This window comes from Triturus cristatus, chromosome 4_1 (genome assembly GCF_964204655.1).
Source record: "Triturus cristatus chromosome 4_1, aTriCri1.1, whole genome shotgun sequence".
NCBI lineage: Eukaryota > Metazoa > Chordata > Amphibia > Caudata > Salamandridae > Triturus > Triturus cristatus.
Window position 1 is genome coordinate 465,696,227 of NC_140585.1, and position 22,555 is coordinate 465,718,781.

At 44.1% G+C, this 22,555-nt stretch overlaps 1 protein-coding gene across 2 annotated transcripts in view; it reads left to right on the top strand.

Annotated features, from left to right (window-relative positions):
* Window positions 1–22,555, top strand: part of MGST1 (microsomal glutathione S-transferase 1) — a 163,872-nt gene that overhangs the window by 65,962 nt on the left and 75,355 nt on the right. For both annotated transcript variants that reach the window (XM_085652667.1, XM_085652668.1), the window contains exon 2: window positions 3,937–4,093. In XM_085652667.1, the coding sequence (XP_085508793.1) occupies window positions 3,968–4,093 (126 nt within the window). In that variant the 5' untranslated portion in view covers window positions 3,937–3,967. The remainder of the gene's footprint in view (window positions 1–3,936; window positions 4,094–22,555) is intronic.

Genomic DNA, 22,555 nt, shown 5'->3' on the forward strand with positions numbered 1-22,555 from the left:
AAAAATTCCAAATAACCAAGTTAGTTTGACCGATCTTCTATATATGCTGCCCATGAAGATTTCTGGTCTGTCACTGGAGTGTTAATCTCAGCCCAAATTTTGACGTTATTGTACCTTAGTCAGTCCAATAATTAACATATTGTGTATTGATAGTGTGCGCCAACATTAATAAACTGAACTCTACGTACAATTGCGGACGTGGTACGGACTTTGTAAGGTAAAATACATTACTTAGAGATTTCCTCATTATTTTCTGTATGTCAATATTTCGTTTGCTCTCAAAGATGATCACTACATTCATATTGTATACAAATGTATTTTATCCTGCCATACCTCCACAAATGCTGGTAAGAATCTATCTACTTTCTAGTTTATGTTGACAGTTTGCAAGAGTAGGAGTGCTTTTTCTTTCCAAACATGATAATTTTTGCATTACTTATATTTATGAATCGGTCATTATTTTGGTTGCTATTATTACAAGTGCCAAGAGATTGCATTTCTATTGCTGTGACATCTGTGATTGCTAGGTCATCTGCATATTGCAACAGTGGTACTTGGAGGAGGCCCAGTTTGGGTGTAGAATTACTTATTTTGCTTTCAAGCGGCCCCTCCCTTCCTCTGGTCAGCTGTATATAGCTTGTATAAAAGGGGGTAATTAAGGCCTAAAGCAGGTATCCTTGGCTGATTTTTTTAGACTCTGGTTCCATCTCTTATTTTAATCCTCACTTATGTGCTCCAGTGGAACTGATGGATAGCCCTTAGTAAAGCGTCGGGATACCCCAATTAAACATTTTTCCATCAACAACCTACTATTGCCTCCATCAGGCGCCAAGCTATAATCCATATAGCAAACATAAAGACTCTTTACTCTGTTAATTGCTTCCTGGGTGAGAATATTCAATATCATTATATTGTCTGTGATCTCACATCACTTTCTGAAGCCATATTGGAGAATTGGCAATGTATTGGCCTCCTCAGACCAGCATCCTGGTTTGTTCAACAGAGTCTCAACATATTGTTTAGCTTCTGTATGGAGGAAGGCAATTGTTTGATCTTTTTTGGATTTGTTATTTTATCTTTTTTTAAATCGGGATGAGAATAGAAACAGTCCCGGAATTTTGGACTGTCTGTATGTCAAGGCATGTTGAAATAATTAGGGTTAGAGGACAAGACAAAAATGTAGAATCCGATGTGAAGGTATTAATTGGAACACCATTCAGGTCTGGAGTCTTGCATGATGTTCTGCTTCAAAATTTCACTTACTATTTTTTCAGTTACTAGGGTGGCATGTATTTGTTTGAACCATAACCCATTCTTAAGCACTGATGTCCTGCGATAATGCAGATACAAACGTAACCCAATTCTCAGCACATATTGTGTTAAACTCATGTTTGTAAGGTTGATCAAATAGTCTTGTCCAAGACCAAAACCTCTTTGTATAATTTAGCTTTGCCTTGTTTAAAAATTGTGGGGCCTCAAACTGTCTTTTTGCCTTGGAAAATCTTTCCTTTACAGCCTTCTCTTTGCAACTAAAGCAGATCTCAAGTCCTCCTGACCTTTTGATTTCCCAAGTGATCTGGACAGTTCATTAATACTTCTTTTCTGATCCCTCAAGTTATTACTATACCAGTTACTATTTATTCGCTGTTTCTGAATTTGGTGTTATTATGCAGCGAACACTAATGTGTGCCCCTGTCAAAGTTCTTGTTTACCGATGCCTAATAACTTGTTAAGCAACTTCTCCCAAAGTAACACAATGTCATACTAAGATAAGGGAGAAAAAGTGAATCTGTTTATTTGTGTTGTTTCCATTCTGCATAACCCTCTATTGGCCTATGCAACCGGTTAAGGTACTATAAGGCTTTCAGAGTCACCCAGCAACGTATTCGTATGCAACTCTGTTTGATTTTCCACCAAAAGAGGTGACTTGTGGAAAATAATCTCTCTCCTTGTGCTCCATTATCCTGAATATAGTTACCTGATGGAATATGATAATAAGGAGTAAACAGTGTGTAGTTAAGTAATCTTCCATTTTTCAGTTAGTAGTGTTTTGCTTTGGCAAGAATCTCTGGGGGAATTCTTCCTTTTTTTGTTCCACAGAGTTAACGTGATAAGCTTAGGCAAAAAATTGAGCATATCTTGGTTTCTTCTCCTGAAGATCAAGGTCATGTCACAAATCGCATATACATTATTGAGTTCTTAAGACTATCCAAGTAGTAAGTAGTATGGCTGGTTCAGGTACATTATTGAAGTCTCCTGTAAGTATGCAATTCACATTTGGATCTTCAGTTCACTGTTGATTATTCTACTTCAATAATGTAGACTGGGTTATCCTTTTTCCAAGCTTTTGAGGAGAAGTATGAACAATACATTAGTTTAGATCATCCACAATTGAATGTCTAAAATGTGGGTGTAGTCTGATTAAGTTGCAACTGGCATTACCCTGTATGCTATGCTATGCAGATTTGCAGAGCGCACAATCACCCAGAGCAGCATCCTGGTCCTGTGGTATAATCAAGTTCACATGCAGATTGTGAGAACCCCGAAAGATGTTTTATAATTGACAATTTGTTTGCAGGTTTTTACAAATCTCTTTTGGTGCACATTTTATCATACATCTGTATGAAAGATATGATATCATTCTTCCAATTCATTGTTATGTTCGATGGTAGTAGTGATAATGAATATGTCAGGGGTTCTTTATGCAATATGGTGCGTAGGTTTGAAAGTGACCTGCTAGATGTAAGTTATAATGGAGCATGAGTTTCATGATCAAGAGCACCTGGAATACACGTCCAGTTATTAAGGATTATACAAAGCCCTTGTACTGTGGGATTTATTCCTAGGTATTTATCATACATTATTATCATACATTATAACGGGTGAATCAAAACTGTACTTATTTCCACTACTTCAACCACATTTAATGTCAGCATTAGACTGGCAAACACAAGGCCACTCTTTTTTAGTGCATATTCAGTGCTCATTGCGAAGTGAGTATTTACATTGGCCATTAAAACACTAAAATATTCATCAGTCCAGTGTTTTAGTGTATTAGCAGTGGTCTCAATGCGATTCAAGTTCAATTGCTTTGTGTCAATGTTTCGAGCTGGTTGTTACTTTAAAGGCCTCAGCAAGATAATTGTCGTTCGGGGTGCACGTTCAACCAAAGTTGCTTCCAAATGATAAGGTTTATTTGTGTAATATGCTGAGCACCAATGTCTGCTATTTTGGCTCCTGTATTAGAATGACCATCAAGGTCATCCCTACCAACGAGAGGGACACCATTTGATACTCATTGAGAGATAATATTTGAGCCAGGCGACAATTGCCCAAATAAGACCCTTAAAATACCAACTGGGTCGAAACGTCTATGTGATCCCTACACAAGTCTTGAAAATACTTACCAATGGGAGATGCTGAAATTCACCAAAATAGCCTTTGTTTTTGTTCCTCTGTCGGGCAGGTTAGCAACTCTCGTTTGTAAATGTATTTGCTTTATCATGTTTTGATTTATGTTGTGCTCTAAACAGGTGATGTTTTAAGTATATTGTCCACACCTATTTTTTTGTTTAAAAATTAGATAATTTTGTGAATGGAGAAGGTGTGTGGGCAGGTTCTATGCTATGACAGTACCTCGGGTCATAGCAAACACGCTTATTTCAGAGAATCTTGTAAAAGCAGCAAATGTACTAGAATGAGGGCTGTGGAGATGAAGAGGACTTTTTCTTCATGATTTTTTAAAGTATTTTATTTTTTTGTTAAATGAAAAATATGTTACACGTAGTTGATGGTGGAGAATAGTTTTTTAGCCATAACCGCTGCAGGGGGGAACTTTGAAATGGAATTAGCTGAAAAGGTTTTAGTCTTCAGAAACTTAATTGTAATGTGTTTTAGTGGAGATCACAATCTGTAATGTGCAAATGTCTTGTTTAGTTCATTTAGGGCATTTCTAACTGGGAAAGAAATGGCAAAACTTACCGAACTTATTGACAGTGAAGTGTTCCTGGCCTACTCCACCTACGCCACCATCGTCCTTTTAAAAATGATGTTAATGAGCCTATGCACTGCATACTTCAGACTTACAAGAAAGGTAAGCTGGGAGCAAGGTAATTGTGTTACAGAACCAAAAAAACCATGATATTGTGGGTTTCAGCTTTCAAATGCTGGATTTGTGAAAATAATGAGCTGCAGGTTCTTTTCTTAGCCAGGTGATATTGACTTTAATTTGTCACATTGAGTTTGACGCCAACCCTGATTATGAGGCAGTCTTTCAGATACAATTATTGGTGATACAGCAGTAACTAGAATATCTCTGCTGCTCAAAATGAGCTTATTTTATGAGAAAGTATTGACAATGATGTGTGCCCCCTGTAGTACTTTGCAGCAATAATCTTTTGTAACAGATGGCTGAACATTTTAAAATCTGAAGTTTCTTGAAATTATATTTCCATTTTTACAGTTCAGGGGTCTCTCATCTAGTTATTTGGTGCATTCATAAAGTTAATTCAAATAGTACACAAAATATAAGTACGTTAAATGAGTTTTTTGTTTGATATATTGCTGCTAACATTACATTAACTGTGGGTTGCTTACCGTAAATAATGTTCATTTTCTTTCTTTTGAAATGCAACTGCACATGTAGGTCGCCTAGTTAACATTATGTTTTTTAAATATATATATTCGAAAATTGTATCAAGGTACTTGTACAATGCACGCTTTAGTGCAGGGATGCCAATATTTTATTTGTAATCTTGACTTGCCATTTGCATACAGGTTTCCAAATTAAACCAAACAATTCATAGGAACTGGACGGTTTTCACAAAGTAATAGCTAAATAGTGAAAAGGGAGACTAAATGAGTGGACCACAAAAAAGAAAAGCTGTTTCCTCCTAGAAATCAAGGTATAAGCATAAGAGTAAGGAGAACAATGCAGTGAACAGTTAAAAACAAATATAGGTTAAAGGGAATGTCAGGACAAGATTTGTTTGGACAATATCCACAAAAAGCTTGCTCCACTAGTGTTCGTTAGCTGTGTGGAAACTTGCCTCGGCCCACCTTGAACCTGGGCAGAATGCCACAGTTTGAAGTCGCCCCCCCCCCCCAATTGTAAATCCTTTTATGTGAAACAAATAGCTCCCTGTCAAGCAAGCATTGGAAATGGCAATAGGTCCGACTTATGAATGGGGGGGTGAAAGCCATAAGAGGCTGGTTTGCACATGGAGCATTCCCCTCAGGGAATCAAACTTAATGCCATATTGCATGAATTCGACTTAGCGTCAACGACGAATAAGTTGCCCTCGGAGAAAACTGACATTGTCCCAACATTCATCTGAAGAGGGTGCGAGTCTTTTATTGATTTTATCTTTGTCTCCACGCCATTTTTTTCCCTGATTAAGGCCTTTTCTGTTGAGGCGAGTGCCCATAGTGACCACAATCCCATATGCATCTTAACAGAATGGCCCGAGTTAACAAGTCTACCAAGGAGGCCTCTGGGGCACCCGCTAATAGCCATGGATGGTGGAAGTGGGATCAAATTGTTCCAGAGCAGTTTCATGAATCCCTTCAAATGCAGTGTCACAAGGAGTTTGCCATCTGCCTAGATAGCGAGGCCACCCCAACAGAGATTATGGATGCCTTTGGAAGTATTTCCAATGGCATAGTGAAGCTACTACGGGCCCCAGGGGGGTGCCCTAAGCATTAAGGACCAAGATGGTTTGACCCTGAGTGCACTCATGCCTCCAGAAAACTGAAGCAGGCCCTGGGAGTGACACCTCGTGACCAGGTGGCTATAAAGAACCTTCATAGAGTCTACAAGATTCCCCTAGCAAAGTGCATGTCTGCCCTGAAGGAGGAAGTCTGGTCAGAACTAGTAGAGTCCAGTACCCTGAGCAATAGCTCAAAGTTTTGGAGCATCGTTAATAGCCCATTTTTAGCAGGAGACACTGGTAACTAAATGGATGCCCACATCCTAGAGGAAGACTGGGTAAACCACTTTGAGGCCATTTTTCAGACCGATACGGTGCCGACAGAAGGGCAGGAAAGGGAGGAAGGCAAGCCTGAGGTTGTTTTTTTCAGCTTCAAGAGGTAAGAGCTGGTATGGGACTGTCCAAAAACAAGGCCCTGGGCCCTGATGGCATTTCTCCAGATCTTTACATCGCGAAAGTAGAAACCTGTACTGATAGCAGTCATTAATACATTGGTTCAGGCTGGTTTCCCAGATTCTTGGGCCCTATTGACCATTGTCCCAGTTTTTAAAAGGGGGGAAATCGGGACAGCACTCTTTGCTATAGGCCTATCTCTCTTTTGGATTCCTTGGTAAAGGTGTTGGGTCGCATGGTTTTGAACAGGCTTGAAACCTGGGTGGACGTTAATAACATCTTAACCGAGGTGCAATACGGTTTCCGCCCAGGGCGTCCACAGTGGAACAATGTTTAAACCTGTATATGGTTTTGAACAAGTACACTGTGGCTTCGCCCCGTTCTATCCATCTAGCCTTTATCGATCTGTCTTCAGCTTTTGATCGTGTTAATAGATCGAAGCTCTGGCAGATGATGTCCTCTATTGGCATTGACAGGGACATTATTTTGTTTCTAAGGGAGCTCCACAGAGACACAAAAGTGGTTGTCCGTTACTCAAAAGATCTTAAGGAAACCCACAAGTTTGATATTAGGAGAGGGGTGCGCCAGGGGTGTATCCTGGTCCCCTTCCTTTGTAATTTATATATTAACTCTGGAGAAGGCCCTCCTGGAGGCAAGAGCTGACTTCCCACAGGGGGCAAGTGCAGCCTGCCAGTTCTCCTATATGCAGATGATGCTGTCCTCATGGCAAGGACAGCCAAGGGGCTACAACTTCTGTTGAACTCCTCCGTCCCCTTCATGGAGGACATGGATCTGCAGGTTAATCACAGCAAATCATTTGTCATGCAGGTGGGACCTTGTATAGCAAAGCAGTTTATTTTTAAGATTGGAACCTTGTCAATCCCGATGACAAATGTATTTTCTTAACTGGGAGTAGTGTTTGAGGAAGCACTGAGTTGGTCCTCCCTAATTACCCGGAAGAAGGGGGATCTGGTCAGAGTGACCGCAGCTGTTTTGAACTTTGCTTCTAGAGTGGGGGGGAAGCTGATAGGGGCCCTCTTGAAGAATTTCAGATCCAAATGTATCGCAAAGGCTAGTTATGGGAGCGAGATATGGGGCCACACTGGGCTGGAGGCTCTGCAAGTTGCAGAAAACACTTTCCTGAGACAGGTGCTCTCATTACCGCAGAGTGTCCCATCCTATGTCGTGCAACAAGAGCTGGGGATGGCTTTTCGCTCAGACGAACTGGCATTTCGTCCATTAGCACTGTGTTTAAAGATTTGGGCCAAGAAAGAAAACACCCTTGGTAAGGCTATTCTAAAGGATTGTCTTTCCCTTGACCATGTTAAGTCGCATCCGTTAGCTTAAGTATGTAAGAGACGGCCTCCACAGCCTGAGAAGGGCGGATCTATTTGACAACACAAATGGTATATATAAGAGGGATTTTACTTGCATAACAGAGTGTTTTCTTGCAATGCGTCGTTGTGATAGAGAAACAACAGAGCTGAGCAAGCCCAGTGTGTGCAGGTACATTGGATTAAAAACTGTGCCAACCACTGACAATATTGACTGATGTTATCTGAAGACATTCTAGCCTTGCTAATGCAGGCCCTTGATAATTTTATGATGGTCCGTGGAATGAGTTCTGTCATGTTTTATTCATGTAATAATATGCATGTACTTTTATGTGGACCTCTTTGGAGTTCCAAATCTTTAATAAAATATTGAATTGAATTGTGCCAACCACTGAACCATATCTTCCTACTGGCCAGATTTAGGCTCACCTTCTTTCACTACCTCCTAGCCCAACCCTGTGGCGCTCATAGAGATCAGTGCCTCATGCCCTGTGGCTGCGACGGTCGGTCTCCTCAGGACATGACACACTTTTTTATGTTTTGGAGTTTTTATGAGGTTTCTAGTAAGTCTTTTATCATTCCTATTCTTAAAAAGGCTTGTTTTAGGAAGGTGAGACCTGCTTTTATTGTTTTACAACTTTTTCAAACGATACCGTACTGTATACACTCCGCTTTTAAGGGCCACCATCCGACTTAGGTCAAGCTGTGATTAATTTTGATAGTGAGATTTATTTTTAAACTGTAATTAGATAACACTGGCCACATTGTGTGGTTATTCTGTACATGTGTGGAGTTTTATTGATGTTTGTTTGACTTTTATGATGTTATCGGAAAAGACCCAATACTGTTTGATTTGAATGAAAGTGTCTTTTGTGCCATTGATGGGTGTAGGCACTCAATAAGGGATCATAGATGTACTCTCTCACCCATCTTTGCACTTATGTATCGATTAATCCACCCAGTGACTCATTCTTGCATTCACCCTCTGCCACAATCCCAAAAACTACACCTAAACAAAAGAGCCACTTACTGATATAAACTGAACCATGACCCCATGCTGTTTGATGTCATAGATGGAAGTAGAAAGTAAATAACCCTCAGAGAGACCAATGGCAGAAAAGAACTGACCCAAAGGCCCTCTATGTATCTATATGGACATCTGTGACATTTCCTGCAGAAAATACCTATCTGTAGGCTTTAGTATAGAAAAATAACAATTCACCTTTAAATGCCTTCTGATTTTAACATCTGCTCTTCACAATCAGTATGTCCGGCCTAATGTATTTATCATAACTTTTCATACTAAACAGATCAGACCAACGGAACCAGAAATATTTTTTCCAAGTGAACTAATCAGGTCAGAGGCTGCTAATCAGGTCAGAGGCAGCTATTATTGGCTTATCACCCGTAACCAACTGAGGCCTCCTGTACTCAGCTTAAGCTTTCCCACAGGGCAACCATCAGGCATACAGTCAAAAAATTGCAAAAGTATACAAAATTACACTTGGCAAAGCTAAGTGCTATCTCTACTAACAGGATTTGTTAGAGCGCAGACCCACCAGGGCCAACGGGAGCTCCTTCCCCAGTGGGTGCCCCGTCCAACTGATCACGATCAGCAGAAGAGAGGGTTCTGAGGGGAAGCGCAGTCACAAATTCCTCAATCTGGTCCCGGGTCAAGACCTCCCGCCAAGCATATGCATCATTGAAATGGGAGCCAACTGCCCACCCTCGATACAACCCCATACATCTAGGCCTGCCATTTGGGCCTTAAGATATAATTAATAACTCCTATCTGTAAAGCACGAACATGTCACCCCCTTAAGGGTTTCAAGGTACTGGGGGTCGTCAGGGAGATTAAGTGAGCTATTTCCCAGAGTCACATGATGCTGAGCTGCCACCGATGCCAGGGATCACACCAGGAACCCCATGGGCCAGAGTCAGCCACTGTGGCTGCTGCATCACACCTCTCCCTCCAAGTCCTGTGCCCGATGTCGTTGCTCCTCAGTAAATAAGCTAATATCTGCGGCTACAGCGTGGGCTTCATGGCCTCCCATAGCATCACCTGGGATGTCACTGAACCTATATTCATTGTAAGATATTCCTTTAGGGAACATTTGAGATGGGGTCTTTATTCTGTGTTTTGCAAGTGAAATTGTGATTATAGCCATCAGAACCCCAGGTGCTTGTGGCCCACGCAGAGGCGGACGGCCACCGGGGAGTGAGTAGAGAGCACCCATGCCAGGACAGAGATATTCAAGATGCTATGTAAATATGAACGTGGAAGAAAGAAATAATCAAGGTGGGAAAAGGAGTTGTGTGCAGAGGAGAAAAAGTGTAGCCCCCTTGAAGTGGATGGTGCGCCCTCCAGACATCAATCAAACCTAAGGCCGACACGAACGCAGGCAGATGGGTTCTGCCAGGTCCAGGTGATGGTCTGCAAAGAGGCCACATATACATCAAATGGTCTATAACACCATTCCACTCACTCCTCCCAGCACTGTGAGCCCATAAGGAAGCTTGCCCTAAACTCTGGTTATGAAGTCTACAAAGGACTGACTGAGGGGAGGGATTGCGTAGACACAGAGAAATGTCACAGCTGACTACTGACCATGGTGGTTGTAGGACTTAGCCTTTTTGGCTAAAATTCCCTAAACTTTTTGCTTTCCCCCTAGACCGTTTTCCTGACATAGAATAGCCAATTTAGATGCTTTGGGTACTTTGCCACTGCTAATCAGTGTCAAAGTACAAGAGTTCCCTGTTTAAAATGTAATGGTGATTTGTTGGCCATGATTGGTATGTTTGCCTTACTAGTAAAAGTCCCTAGTGATGTGCACTGTGTGCAAGGGCTAGTAATGCAAGGGTGCGCAGAGAAGGGAACTCAGGCCTTCAGAGTAGGGCCTGCACACTGAATGCTAAGTTAGCATGTTATCCTGACAAGTGCAACCACTTGTCAGACCTGACTTTCCCTTTTACATACACATTGGACACCACTGTGGTAAATCCCAGGTAACCCCTGGGCAGGGTGCAGTGTAGGTAAAAGGCAAAACTTATACTGAGGTGTGTGCTATGTTCTGACAGTGAAAAACTCTCCATTTTGTTTTTCACTGCTGAAAGGCCATCCTGCCCATAGGACAGAGTGGGGGAGGCAGAGTGTTGTGTTTGTTAGCCTAGGTTCCTGTCAGTTTATAATGGAGAGGTGAAGTTTAGTATGTATGAACTCACAGTTTTATAACACATCTTTCTGTGAACGTGGTTTTGTCACTGTGTGTTCATAAAACACTCTTTTAGAAAGTGGCTGTGTTTTATGCTCTGAGCATTTCTGTGTGTCTCTGAAATGTGGATTGTCTGTCTGGAACTGAAAGGTGAGTGTAGCTGGGAGATGTCTTGACCCAGGGAGGGGTTGAGATGGCACCAGGCTGCCCTGCATCTGGAGAGTAGGGGGAGGAGAAACTCGGGAGGTGAAAAGGCCTGGGCTGGTGCTATAAACCAATTGACCCATCTCCTGCTGAGTGATTTAGGATCCAGACCCCCAGTATCAAAGGGAGAGAGGTGACACTGGGAGGGAGACACCCAGAACTGATTTAGGAAGGGGTCAGGGACCCCTGAGCACATACGCACTTCAAAGACATTAAGGGGTATAACTAGGAGAGTTGAAACCCCTGAAAGGGGGAATGAAACCGATATGGATTGAGACTGTAAAGGCTTGGAACCATTCTGCTAAAGAAGGAGCAACTGAAGAGACTGCTGTGGAAAGACAAATCCTTGCTTCGTGATCTGGGAGTGGTCTGCAGTTTACTTTTCTAACTGAGGGAGAGGCTGTTGGGACTGTGCTTGGAGGTGCTGGGTCCCCCTACTTGAATAAGACTGTGCTGTGTCTTGTAACCCCCAAGGGCCTGAGGTGAGCTGACTCCCTGTTTGGAAATACAGGATCATAAAAGGTTCCGGAGAAGTCCCAAGCAACGCGGTGTGTGCATGCTTTTGCAGCTTGAGAACCTCAGAAGTTGTGCCGTGTGATCGTGGGCACGCACGAGTAAGCTAAGTCTCAAACGCGCTGGGTGCTTGTCGAAGGACAGGCCAAGGCATTGGTGAGGAGTGCCTGGGCCTCGTGTGCACCTAAGTAAGAAGTGAGACTCGGGCACGCTGGGTGCGTGTCGGGGTGCAGCCAGGGCATTGGTGAAGAGCGCCAGGACATCATGTGCACCAACGAAAGAAGTGAGTGTCGGATGCGCTGGGTGCGTGTCGTGGTGCAGCCCAGATGTTGGTGAAGAGTGCCTGGGCCTCGTAGGCATCAAAAGAAGAAGTGAGTTATGGACGCGCTGGGTGTGTGTCGTGGTGCAGCCAGTGCGTTAGTGAGGAACACCTGGACATCGCGTGCACCGGGAGAAGAGGTGAGACTCTGACGCACGGAGTGCATGTCGTGGTGCAGTTAGGCGTTGGTGAAGAGCACCTGGACATCGTGTGCACAGGGAGAAATGGAAAGACGCGCTGGGTGCGTGTTGTGGTGAAGAGTGCTGGATTGTCGTGAGCACCAGAGAAGAGGCGATTCTCGGACGCGCAGTGTGCATGTCGAAGTGGAACCTGAGGCGCTGGTGAGGAGTTCCTGAGTAAGGGGGTGCACCGAATTGGAAGTAAAGTCTCCACAGTGCTGAGGGCGGATCTCGGTGTGGACTGAGACCGCCGGAAGGAGGACCAAGTCATTGGGCCCCTGGAGTCAACCGCAGCGGCCTGGACTGGCAGCCGTGGCAGAGCTGAGCCGCCGGCCCAAGTCCACTGCACCCCGTGATGGAGTTCTGGATCAAGGCCCAAGTCGCTGACGGGGAGGAGAGTGGGGTAGCACTCCCCCAGGTAACATGGATCAACACCTGGGGTGGGGTGTGGGCCCGGATTGACACTCTCTCGGCCTCCCGTTTCAGTCAGCTGCGCGAGCTGTTGCTTCGGCTTGGATCCCAGCCCGTGCTGACCCAAGGAGGGGCAGTTCTGGGGCCGGAGTGGGAAGCAGTACTTTTGTGTCATCATTTGATCCATAACGGGGGCACTGTTAATGGAGCACATAAAACTGTTGTATTACACTTTGCATTATTGCTGCTAACAAACTATCGAACTGTTGTATGAAGCCTGACCTCATTTGTGCCTGACGAACTACATGCTTGGTGCGCTACGCACTGCTTATTTTCTCTTGCATATTACCTGATTGTAACGTGGTGCATTGCATTATTTCTTCAGTGCACAGTACAGGATTGTTACGCATTGCTTTGTTCCTTCCTGGTACAGGGTATGCTGGTGGTGATACGCATTGCATTATTTCCTCAATTGCAAAGTGCATGACTGTGGCATTGTTTCTCGGTTGCAGAGTATAAGAGAATATTGTTACGCATTGCAGTATGTGGTTCCTTTTGCAACGTGTGTAATCCTAGCAATATGACTGACCTAGCCTTTTGGAAACGGTTAGAAGTGAGCTTAACTGTTGGATAGAAGAGGTGGTTGGGATTAGAACCTACCAACCCACCGGAAAGAATACTACCCATTCTTATATGTTGATTTTGTATCATGTGGTCGTATCGTATAATTGCTTATATAAAGATTATAATAATTTTATCAGAACTCGTGTGAAGTCTATTAGTTGTAACATCATGGGGTTACTGTGAGCGTGGTTGCACATACTGAACACTCGTGCCTTGGAGTTAAGCCTGGCTGCTCGTGCCAAGCTACTAAGGGGGTGAGCAGGGCTATCTCAGACGGTGTCCTTACTTAGCCTAACATTGAAGTGAGGCATCGGGGACTCCTGCCTCCAGCATTTGGTGGTGGCGGTAAGCTTGGTAGTTTAGGAGCTTAGCGATGACCAGACGGGGCTGAGTGCTGGGTGGAGGGTGCTGCACCAGATCCCTATGGGGCATTTCAATAACAAAGCAGGAGGACAGGGCCTCTGAAAGCATCAGAGAGCATAGCCATTGGTCAAGAAAGCATTCCTTTGAGGGACCCTCACACTCTTCAGGAAACCCCACAAACCACAGATTATTACGGCGAGACATGCCCTCAGTGTCCTCCACTCTCGCCACCAGCTCTATGATCACAGCAGTAAGCTTAGACACCTTCTGTTGTAGAGTGCTAATGGAGTCCTCTACCTCAGACACCCGAGTTTCAGCCTCTGTAATCCGGACAACTGCTTTCCTGAGGTCTTGGCGGAGTAGAATAACGTCCACTCCCACTGCTCCAATTTTGAGCACTTTACATGTCCCTTGACTGCATGATAGCTGCTAGGAGGGCAGCATTGTCCTGAACCTAACCATCCTGCCCACATGCACCAGCAAGAGAAGAGGATCCTCTGGGCTGTGCATAATTTTCCAGTGTGCTCTGGCACCAGAAGGGTCTTAATCCTTGGCGGCAGGTAGAAGAGGGGACATAGATGCATAGGCTTCGGTGTTTGCAGGTCCTCTGTTGACCTACCCGACTCCCACCACAGCCAAGCATGTTTAATCAGCATGAGCAGTCAGATCACTGAGCCATCCAAAGCAATGGCAAGGAAAACACTTCACGAAAGTCCCTGGGGTTGGGTCAAAGAATCTTGGAGTGTAGCAGAAGGAATGCACCGCCACAGACCGCACCAGGTCCTAGCTGGGCTGCCTTCGCAACATACACAACCTCCCCAGTTTGGCTGCCTAACAGGGCACTGCACCAATATACAGGAATGGTTCACTGAGCCTCCCTATGAGCAAGTACAACAGGGGCCACAGAGATGGGGCAAACAGGTAAAAGAGCAGAGTTCCTAGGCACTGTGCAGGCGCTAACTGTCACTAGTCACCCCGGGGCCCACTGCCCATCGACCAATATAAATTGAGTGACTCCTGTGAATGAGGACCAGGGCAGGGCAATGGTCTGTACACCCCTCGCACGACAAGTAAATAGAAGTATTAGGGCATCATCAGGCCCAGGACACGTGCTCACCTCCAAAAGTCCATGATGTTCCCCACAACCAGTAGGAGGGGGGAAACAAAAGTACAAAACTGGGGGAGGGACACTCCTCCCCAGTATGCTCCTCCCCAGTATTCCTCGTGATCCTGCCCCGACGTATAAATGCACGGGTCAAGCCCCTACTAGTCAATGGCATATGCTTCAGAGGCACTCTGTGGGAGTCACAGCATCTCAAATCACTCCGGGGCCCACTGTCCCCTTACCAGCGTGGATTGATTGGCCACCAGGGAGCGGCCGCATCAGTTGAGACAAAGCCAATGTGTGAGTCCTTCAGTGAGGAAGTCAGAGGTTGCCTTGCCTGCACTCCGCCCGCCACAAATAAATACAGAGCGGATCCGCTCACAGCAGAGCAGTAAACCCCCGTGGCCAAAGGGGAGAGGGGGAATGATAACCATGGGGGGAAGGGGCCAGAATGGCACCCCGATGCTCTGAAACGAGGTCCTCTGCAGGGCAGACCGCGGCATCTGCCTTGGCCCGTGGCACGCAACTACACTGCATCGCCTGTTCACCGCACTGTGGTGTGCGGTAGTATAACTACCTCCTGTATGGCAATACATTTTATCCAGAAAACAACATCAACAATGCTGCCAAGATCAAGATTATGTTGCCCAGTAGGAGCATCCTCCTCCTCCCTTATTACCCGAATTACAAGCGATGAAAAACAGATATAGCAACATGCTGAATGACACTTGAGATGAGCATCGCCACCAAAACCATCCCTACTCTTGTCCTCAGTTCCTCTAAACTGCAAACACCTGCACCCCAGCTTCCAACAGACATCACCATGTGAATTTCATTGTTCAGTTGTAAATAGAGCATCTATCATTACTTGTGCCCTGGCTGAAGCTGTCATGCCCTGCAAGTGGCTTGCACAGTCTCAGTGTCCACAACACAATTTGCCTTCTACAATTTAAACAAGTATGAATGAGTTACCTGCCTATTTACAGCAGCAACTGGAACGCTGGTGATGAGGATTACAGAATGTGGCAACCTAGTACTAAGACTGACTTTGTTGGCAGCACTGGGATAAAAGCAGGAGTTGGAGAATTAGCATGAGGCGGCAAAACAGCGAAAACATCAGCTATGGCCACTGCCAGAAACAGAAGCATTCTTTAACCTCTCATATAGTTATGCAGACATCTTCATTGGAAAGTGAGCAGAAGACCTTAAGGTTTAAAGGACAGACCATATTCCTTTCCGTCAAACAGTAATACATAGCCAAGCAGTGACTGCGGTGAGTAATACGTAATCTCTCTCTGACACGTTTGTGGGAAAACAGAGTACCATTTTACTGCCGATCCAGTCATTTTCACTAAGCGCTCCTATTAACTGCTAGTAAAAAAAAATATTTTCTGGGCAAAGGAATACTTTTGAGTGGGACACATGGTTAGCCAGCTTCTGCTTTCCCTTCTCTGATGGCGTAAAATGTCCCCTTTCATTGTCCCACATGCCTGTTTGTCTCAGATAGAGCCAAAGATTAGCAAAATAATATTTTAATCCGGTGCACGTATTCGCTGTTACCACTGGCAGAGTAATCCCAAAGTGGCATTTGTTGCTGCCAGTAACATGTGGAAGGACCTGATTAACATTGTGTTGTCACCATACTAGTATGCCCCTGTTTGCTTGCAGTCGCTGATGGTCAGAGACTCCTAGCCCCTGGGAGGGGAGCTCAGCAGGGAGAGGAGTTTCATGCCAATAGGAGTCCCACCTTAACACCACAAGCTGTGATGCACTGCTTGTACGGCACACTAAACGCTAACCTATGTACACAGGGCAAATATGCCTGTACCAGCAACCTGCAGATATGAAACAGGAACATCTGTATCCATCCCCATCTCTGGCGACTTAGCAGCAGGTGGCCTGAATTTATCCATGAGCAAGAAACCCAAGATAATTCTTGTATCCTTAGAAATTAAAATGAAATGAACCATGCACACCACAAAATGCTCCATCAACTTTGTTGAGTTTCCAATATTCCCCATCATAGGTCTATGATGCAGAAAAGTATTTTTAATATTGTACTGTGACGATGATGTGTTTAAAGACCAATTTTTTTTCTAAAGGTCCTGGTGAGGCATATTATGAGATGAGCATGTCCCAGTTGAAGCCCACAAGCTCCAGGCCCCTCTACCACCAACATACAGTGGCACTCGAACTTAACCCCTTCAGTGCGGCGCGGATTTCCGCGCCACGCTGAAGGTTCTGAGCGCGGGCGGGGCCATGACGGAACGGTTCCGTCATAAGCACAGCCCAACCGACGTGCATGACGGAACCGTTCCGTCATGCGCGTCGAAGGGGTTAAACAAGATCAGTCCTTGAAAATCTTTGAACAGTTCTGCTGCAAGTTTACAGTGCCAAATAACAACTGAGAGCACCAGTGCCTCAGTGAGTATGTGCACAAATACACTGCCAAACGACAAACACTTATGTCACCATGAGCCATATTGCATAAGTGAACAAAAAAAACATTGAGGCGCATCCACTTGTAAAATATAAAGAAACTTATTGAATGTGACAAACATATGTACTATTAACAAAGAAAACTATTTCCATGGAGACAAATCTCAACAAAAACAAAGAAAACCAAAGCAGTAAAAACAAGCAACAATGCAAAGTAGACATAAATAACCCTAACAAAAAAGTTCAACAATCCCATTGAAAGGGCTTGGCTCATAGGTTTTAGGCCTGTTCTAGAGACACACTCTGATGGCTCTTTTTTCACAGCATAAAAGTGTAAAGAGGAGAAAAGTAGTTAGGAGACAGGCAATTAGCCAATAACTCTCTTTGATGCATAATAACTCACGGACAACTACCTAAAGCTAGTTTATTACAGAGCTAAAAACAACTGGAGATAAATACACCACAACAGGAGGGTATAGAAATACAAAGGAATTATCATGAAACCAAATTTGTGCATCCAATTTAGATGGTGCAGCATGAACAAAATTATTACTTCAAGGAGTAGGATACGGAAAATCAGAAAGCATGTGTCCACATTTCCCTGCATCGAGGGTTAGTGAATGAAAAGCATTAAATCTATCCCTACTCCAATGCTGAGATGACATCCATACATAGTATTCCCAAGAAAACAGATAAAGGTGTCAGTGCATGCAGTCTTCCTAAGAAGTCTCCCCACCATCAATGGGCGAAGTAGCATAAAGCCACCATCGCAAAAAATGAGCTTGTCCTGGGATGGTATCTCTCTCTGAAGGCAAGAAAGAAGTGGGGGCTGTTTCCCTAGTTCCAGCAACCAGTTATCCATATGCATCTCTCATCACGCCATCCACTGTGGGTATGGTCCTGAATGTACTTTTCCACGATGTTGTCTGTGTATTTGTCCTTGGTTCCCAGACCTTCGCCTGTGTGAATCGTAAAGTCTTTCCATTTAACGACCCAAGTCACACGATTGTAACTTCTTCCCTCCTTGCCTAGCTAGTAAAACAAAGACATTATTCTGCCTAAAAGAGCACTTCTTCACCAGGGACTTGCATTTCAGGCCTATAATTTTCAGCTATCATAAGAAAGCACCAAGTAAGCTTTACGATTTCACATAAACATTATGCAATTTTAACTAAAGCATTTATCTATGTTGAAATGTCTTAATTAATCAACAAATTTAGTTCATGAATAATTGTCAGTTTCACAACACAAGTTCTTCATGTTAACGTTTTCTGCTAGTTACTTTCATTTTCTACGTTAATTCTCCACAACTCTTGTCACTGGCCTAAAATACATCACATATTCCTTTTAATACATTTCACAATTCTAGCACTTCATGTTAACATAGTTTCAGGATTGTATGCGGGTGCGCTCTACATGGAATTATGATGCACCCCTACAAATGAAATTAAATTTCCACCCTATCACCATCCACAATATTTGCAAAGATATGAGAAATAACACCATGAGAAAATCATGTAAATACAACACTCTAGATAGTAAAACATGAAAAAACATTAAGGAAAAGTCAAACTCAAGGAGAGCGCATAGTTCCTCTGGCCTCATCAAATACAAATTAGCTGAGGAGAAGGGCTTTTCCCTGCCCTTTAGACAAACCCTTTTTCCGCAAAGTTGGGCTATCTTTGAAGAAAGGTGTAATATCCGAGTCATCATTAAAAGGCAAGCCTCATGAAATAGCCTGCAATAATTCTTATAAATCCTCATTTCATTAAAACTGGACATCTGTACACTAACAGAAACGCTGCACTTGGGAGCCTACTAGTCAGCCAATATCAACCTAGGAGATTCATAGTTAATACCCAAGCTAATACCCGTGGCAAGTCTCATTATCAACATTACCCCACATGCATTCTTACCCTAACAGATTGCTATGAAGATCCCAGAGTTATAATAACGTGCGAGTGTTCACCTAGTAGGCAAACGATTCTTGCACTGCAAGACATACTGCTGAACAAGACCGCTTTAGAATCCTTCACTTTCCTGTGCATAGGGCATGCTGAATATTTATATGAAATGGTTCTTATCTCTATTACTACAATATTTTAAATGTAAGATTAAAAAAACAAACCTTCTTCAGAGCCAAAATTATTCTATTTTAAAAACTATGGTGGTATTAAGTGAAAGGGAAACTATGTAAAGGGATGGCAAAGATCTTGCTATTTAACTATGTTTAGCTCTTTAAAAAAATATATTATGCCATAGTTCACTAAAAGTCCATACTTACCCTCATATTCTTTACCAGCTAATTTCATATTTGCCATAACACCTCAATGCTTATTCACTTCAGCTTGCTCCATAGGAAAGGCTTTAAATTCAGAAATACCTATTCCAGCAAAATGGCATTCAGCAGTGCCTAACTTATGGGTGGGTACATATACAATATTAGTATTCTAGTTGGTTATTAGCATTCTGTGGTGAAGCTGCAATAGAACATTGGAGAATTAATTGACAGACTGTTACTACTGTTGGAAGTTCATTTTTCAAACCACATTTCCTAAAATTAGTATGGAACCTCCAGTAAATAGTTGATATTGTGACTAAGATTTTATGTCACTCTTTCTGTCTTCTCAATTCTGTCGATCTCAATATCAGGCATTCATTACCATATGTGCCAATATGACATAAATGTCAGAGCCTTATAACATAAAAATTCCAAACAATCATGCTTCTTGTAACATTCCACCTACATAGTCCAATGAACAAAACACCATCTAACAAGCATTTCTGTGAATTTCACCTCAAATGTAGGGGTCTTATTTACAATCTCAGTATCGTGCAACTGAGAAGACACTTGCATGCAGTTACTCACCAGTGAATAATTGGGCCCCCGACTTTGCTCTATCCCAGTCTGTAGCTACCTGGGAGGGCTTTCCCCTTGGATAATATTGTGTACATGTCCCACAGGAAAGGCCACTCTCCCATTTGACTTAATAAAAACTCATGCTTCACACTTACTAAAACTGGCTTCAAAAGCTACCCTTAATTCTCCTCCCCACTACAGAGTCAGTCCCAACACACAGCTTGACAGACAGGATGAACTCTAGCTTTTAGGTTGGTTAGAAATTCCTCTTACATTGCCCAGTGCTCAGTGGTGGGAGAGTTTCAAAGCAATCATCCAAGGGAATGGCATCCTGATAGAGGCACACATGGCTGAACCAAACATGCCTCTACCACTATGCAGCCCGAACCACGAATGTGTCTTAACCACATATTCCTTTACCACGCATTCCTTTACCACACAATTTCATTGTACAGGCATGACTGGTAAAGGAGTATGCTTGCCCCTACCTGCTGCTTAACATACACTACGCCGACCCCCTTCTACCCTGTGCTGTCCCTACCCCTTAGCATACACTACCCTGGCCCATTCCCACCCCTGCGCAGTACCTAAAACTAACCCAACCCCTTCTACTGCCTGACTGACCCTGTGCTCTGCCTAACCAGGCCCAGGGCCAGTGCTATGCTGGAATGCAGTGAAAACACCTACATACACTAGGGTACGCTACGGGTTTGGGTACCTCTGTGATTGGAAGGACCTCTCCTAGAAGACCCTAGTACATATAGGGCAGGGGGATAGAAACTACCTGTTCGAGGCATATGAGCTGCAGATCACACACTGTGCGTAGATCGCCATCTGATGATGGGCCCGGATGTTTGCACTTTGTTGTTGTATTGGAATAAGTCTTTGGAAGTCACGAGATAGGTGACTCCTCCTTTGGACAATAGTGTGCATGGGCATCGACTCCATCTTCAGATTCTTTTTTTCCGCCATTGGGCTCGGATGTGTTAGTAGCGCTCCAGTTCGGTGTTGTTACCGTTCTACCTTTCGACGCGCAATCCTTCACCCATTCTTCGGTATTGTTTCGATCGCGTTTTCCATTCGACGTGCATCTCTACAAACTTGAATTCTTCGATTCCGGTCGTCGACGCAGGCCTTCGGGCCTAGCTGAGCCGATAGACCTTTGGCTCATGGAAAGGACTCCACACGCCGATCTTCATGAGGTGTGTCTGCTCCAAGAAAACAATACGGGATCGTTGAGCTCGAAGAAGCATGGCTCGTTCATCAACATTGATACCAGACGATATCTTCCAAGAAGGCATCAATGTACCGGAGCAGGAGCAGATCGAAGAGGGCAACATTAGCGTCTCCGAAGTCGATGACTCGGACGTCGAAGACATCACTCCAGGGCAGCGAGCCGTAAGTACTGATGTCGACCCCTCCCCCCCACCCATTCACAAAAAGGCTTTGGTAACACCTTCACCTTAGGTGCACATGGGACAAAACTTCCCACGCCCCGTCTTCGGGCTCGGCAAAGAAGTCGATACATAAGCTTTCAGGCCACTCGGGATAGAGCCAGCCTACCATCTGTGCCGAAACCGCATCCCCGGCACCAAAGAAGAAACCACTGTCTTCGTCCGCACCGATGCCTGGTTCCACATCGGCGCATTTGGCACTGAAATCCACTTGTACTGACTTTTTGGCTCCGAAAAAATCATCTGAACCGAGCAAACACCTGGTTCCAAAGACCATTGGCGCTCAGTCTTCGTATCCCAAAAAATCATCGGAACCAAACAAACAACCGGTTCCGAAGACCATTGGCGCTCAACCTTCGGATCCCAAAAAACCATCGGAACCAAAGAAAGAACCGGTTCCAAAGACCCCAACGGAACCCAGGAAAACTCCCGATTCCAAACCTAAGGAGCATAAAATTACTCCAAAACTTGTGCCACACAAACAATCACACCCGAAAAAATCAGCACCGAAACACCACATTCCAGAGGAGGAGCTTTTTTGGCCTGATCCAACCCAAAAAACTCTTGAAATAGACCCAAAGACAGGTCAACTTATACTTAGTCCTTCCAGGAAAAGGAAAATAGACAAACCTGTACCAGATCTGGTGTTGGTGGACGGCCGCACACATCGCTCTTTGCAGTTGTGGAACACCCAAAACCTTTCCAAAGGGTGACCGTTCCTAGAGCCAGTTCCACAGATTGTGCTAAAAGCAGACACATCGCTCACCGGCTGGGTAGCTCATCTACTACATCACACCATACAGGGCATGGACACCTCAGCAAAAGCTACTCCACATCAATCATTTGGAGTTACTAGCAATCTTTCTGGCATTACAATCATCCCAGAAACAGATATCAGGCAAAACTGTCTTAGTCCGCATGGACAATATGACAGCAATGTACTATTTACAAAAACAAGGGGGATGCACTCTCTGAAGCTCTCTCAACTAGCACAGAGCATATGGAGGTGGGCTATTCCTCAAAACATTTTTCTTTTAGCCCAACATCTTCCAGAAATTCAGAATCACATGGCAGATCTGTTAAGTCGTCAGACACATCAGATTCACGAGTGGGAACTTCATCCACAAGTTCTTCCACTGTATTTCTAGACATAGATCTCTTCGCCACACATTACAAGACAAAATGCCCAAGCTTCGCCGCCAGTTATCCACATCCATTGTCCAAAGACAATGCGATATGGATGAATTGGTCGGGCAGATTTGCGTACGCTTTTCCGCCTCTCCCACTCATTCCATTAGTGGTGCGCAAGCTGCAACATCAGTCACTAACACTGATCCTAGTTGCTCCAACATGGGCCAGACAACCATGGTATACAACATTGCTGGAACTATCAGTAGTCCCGCACCCAAAACTACACCACTCCCCACAGCTCTTAAC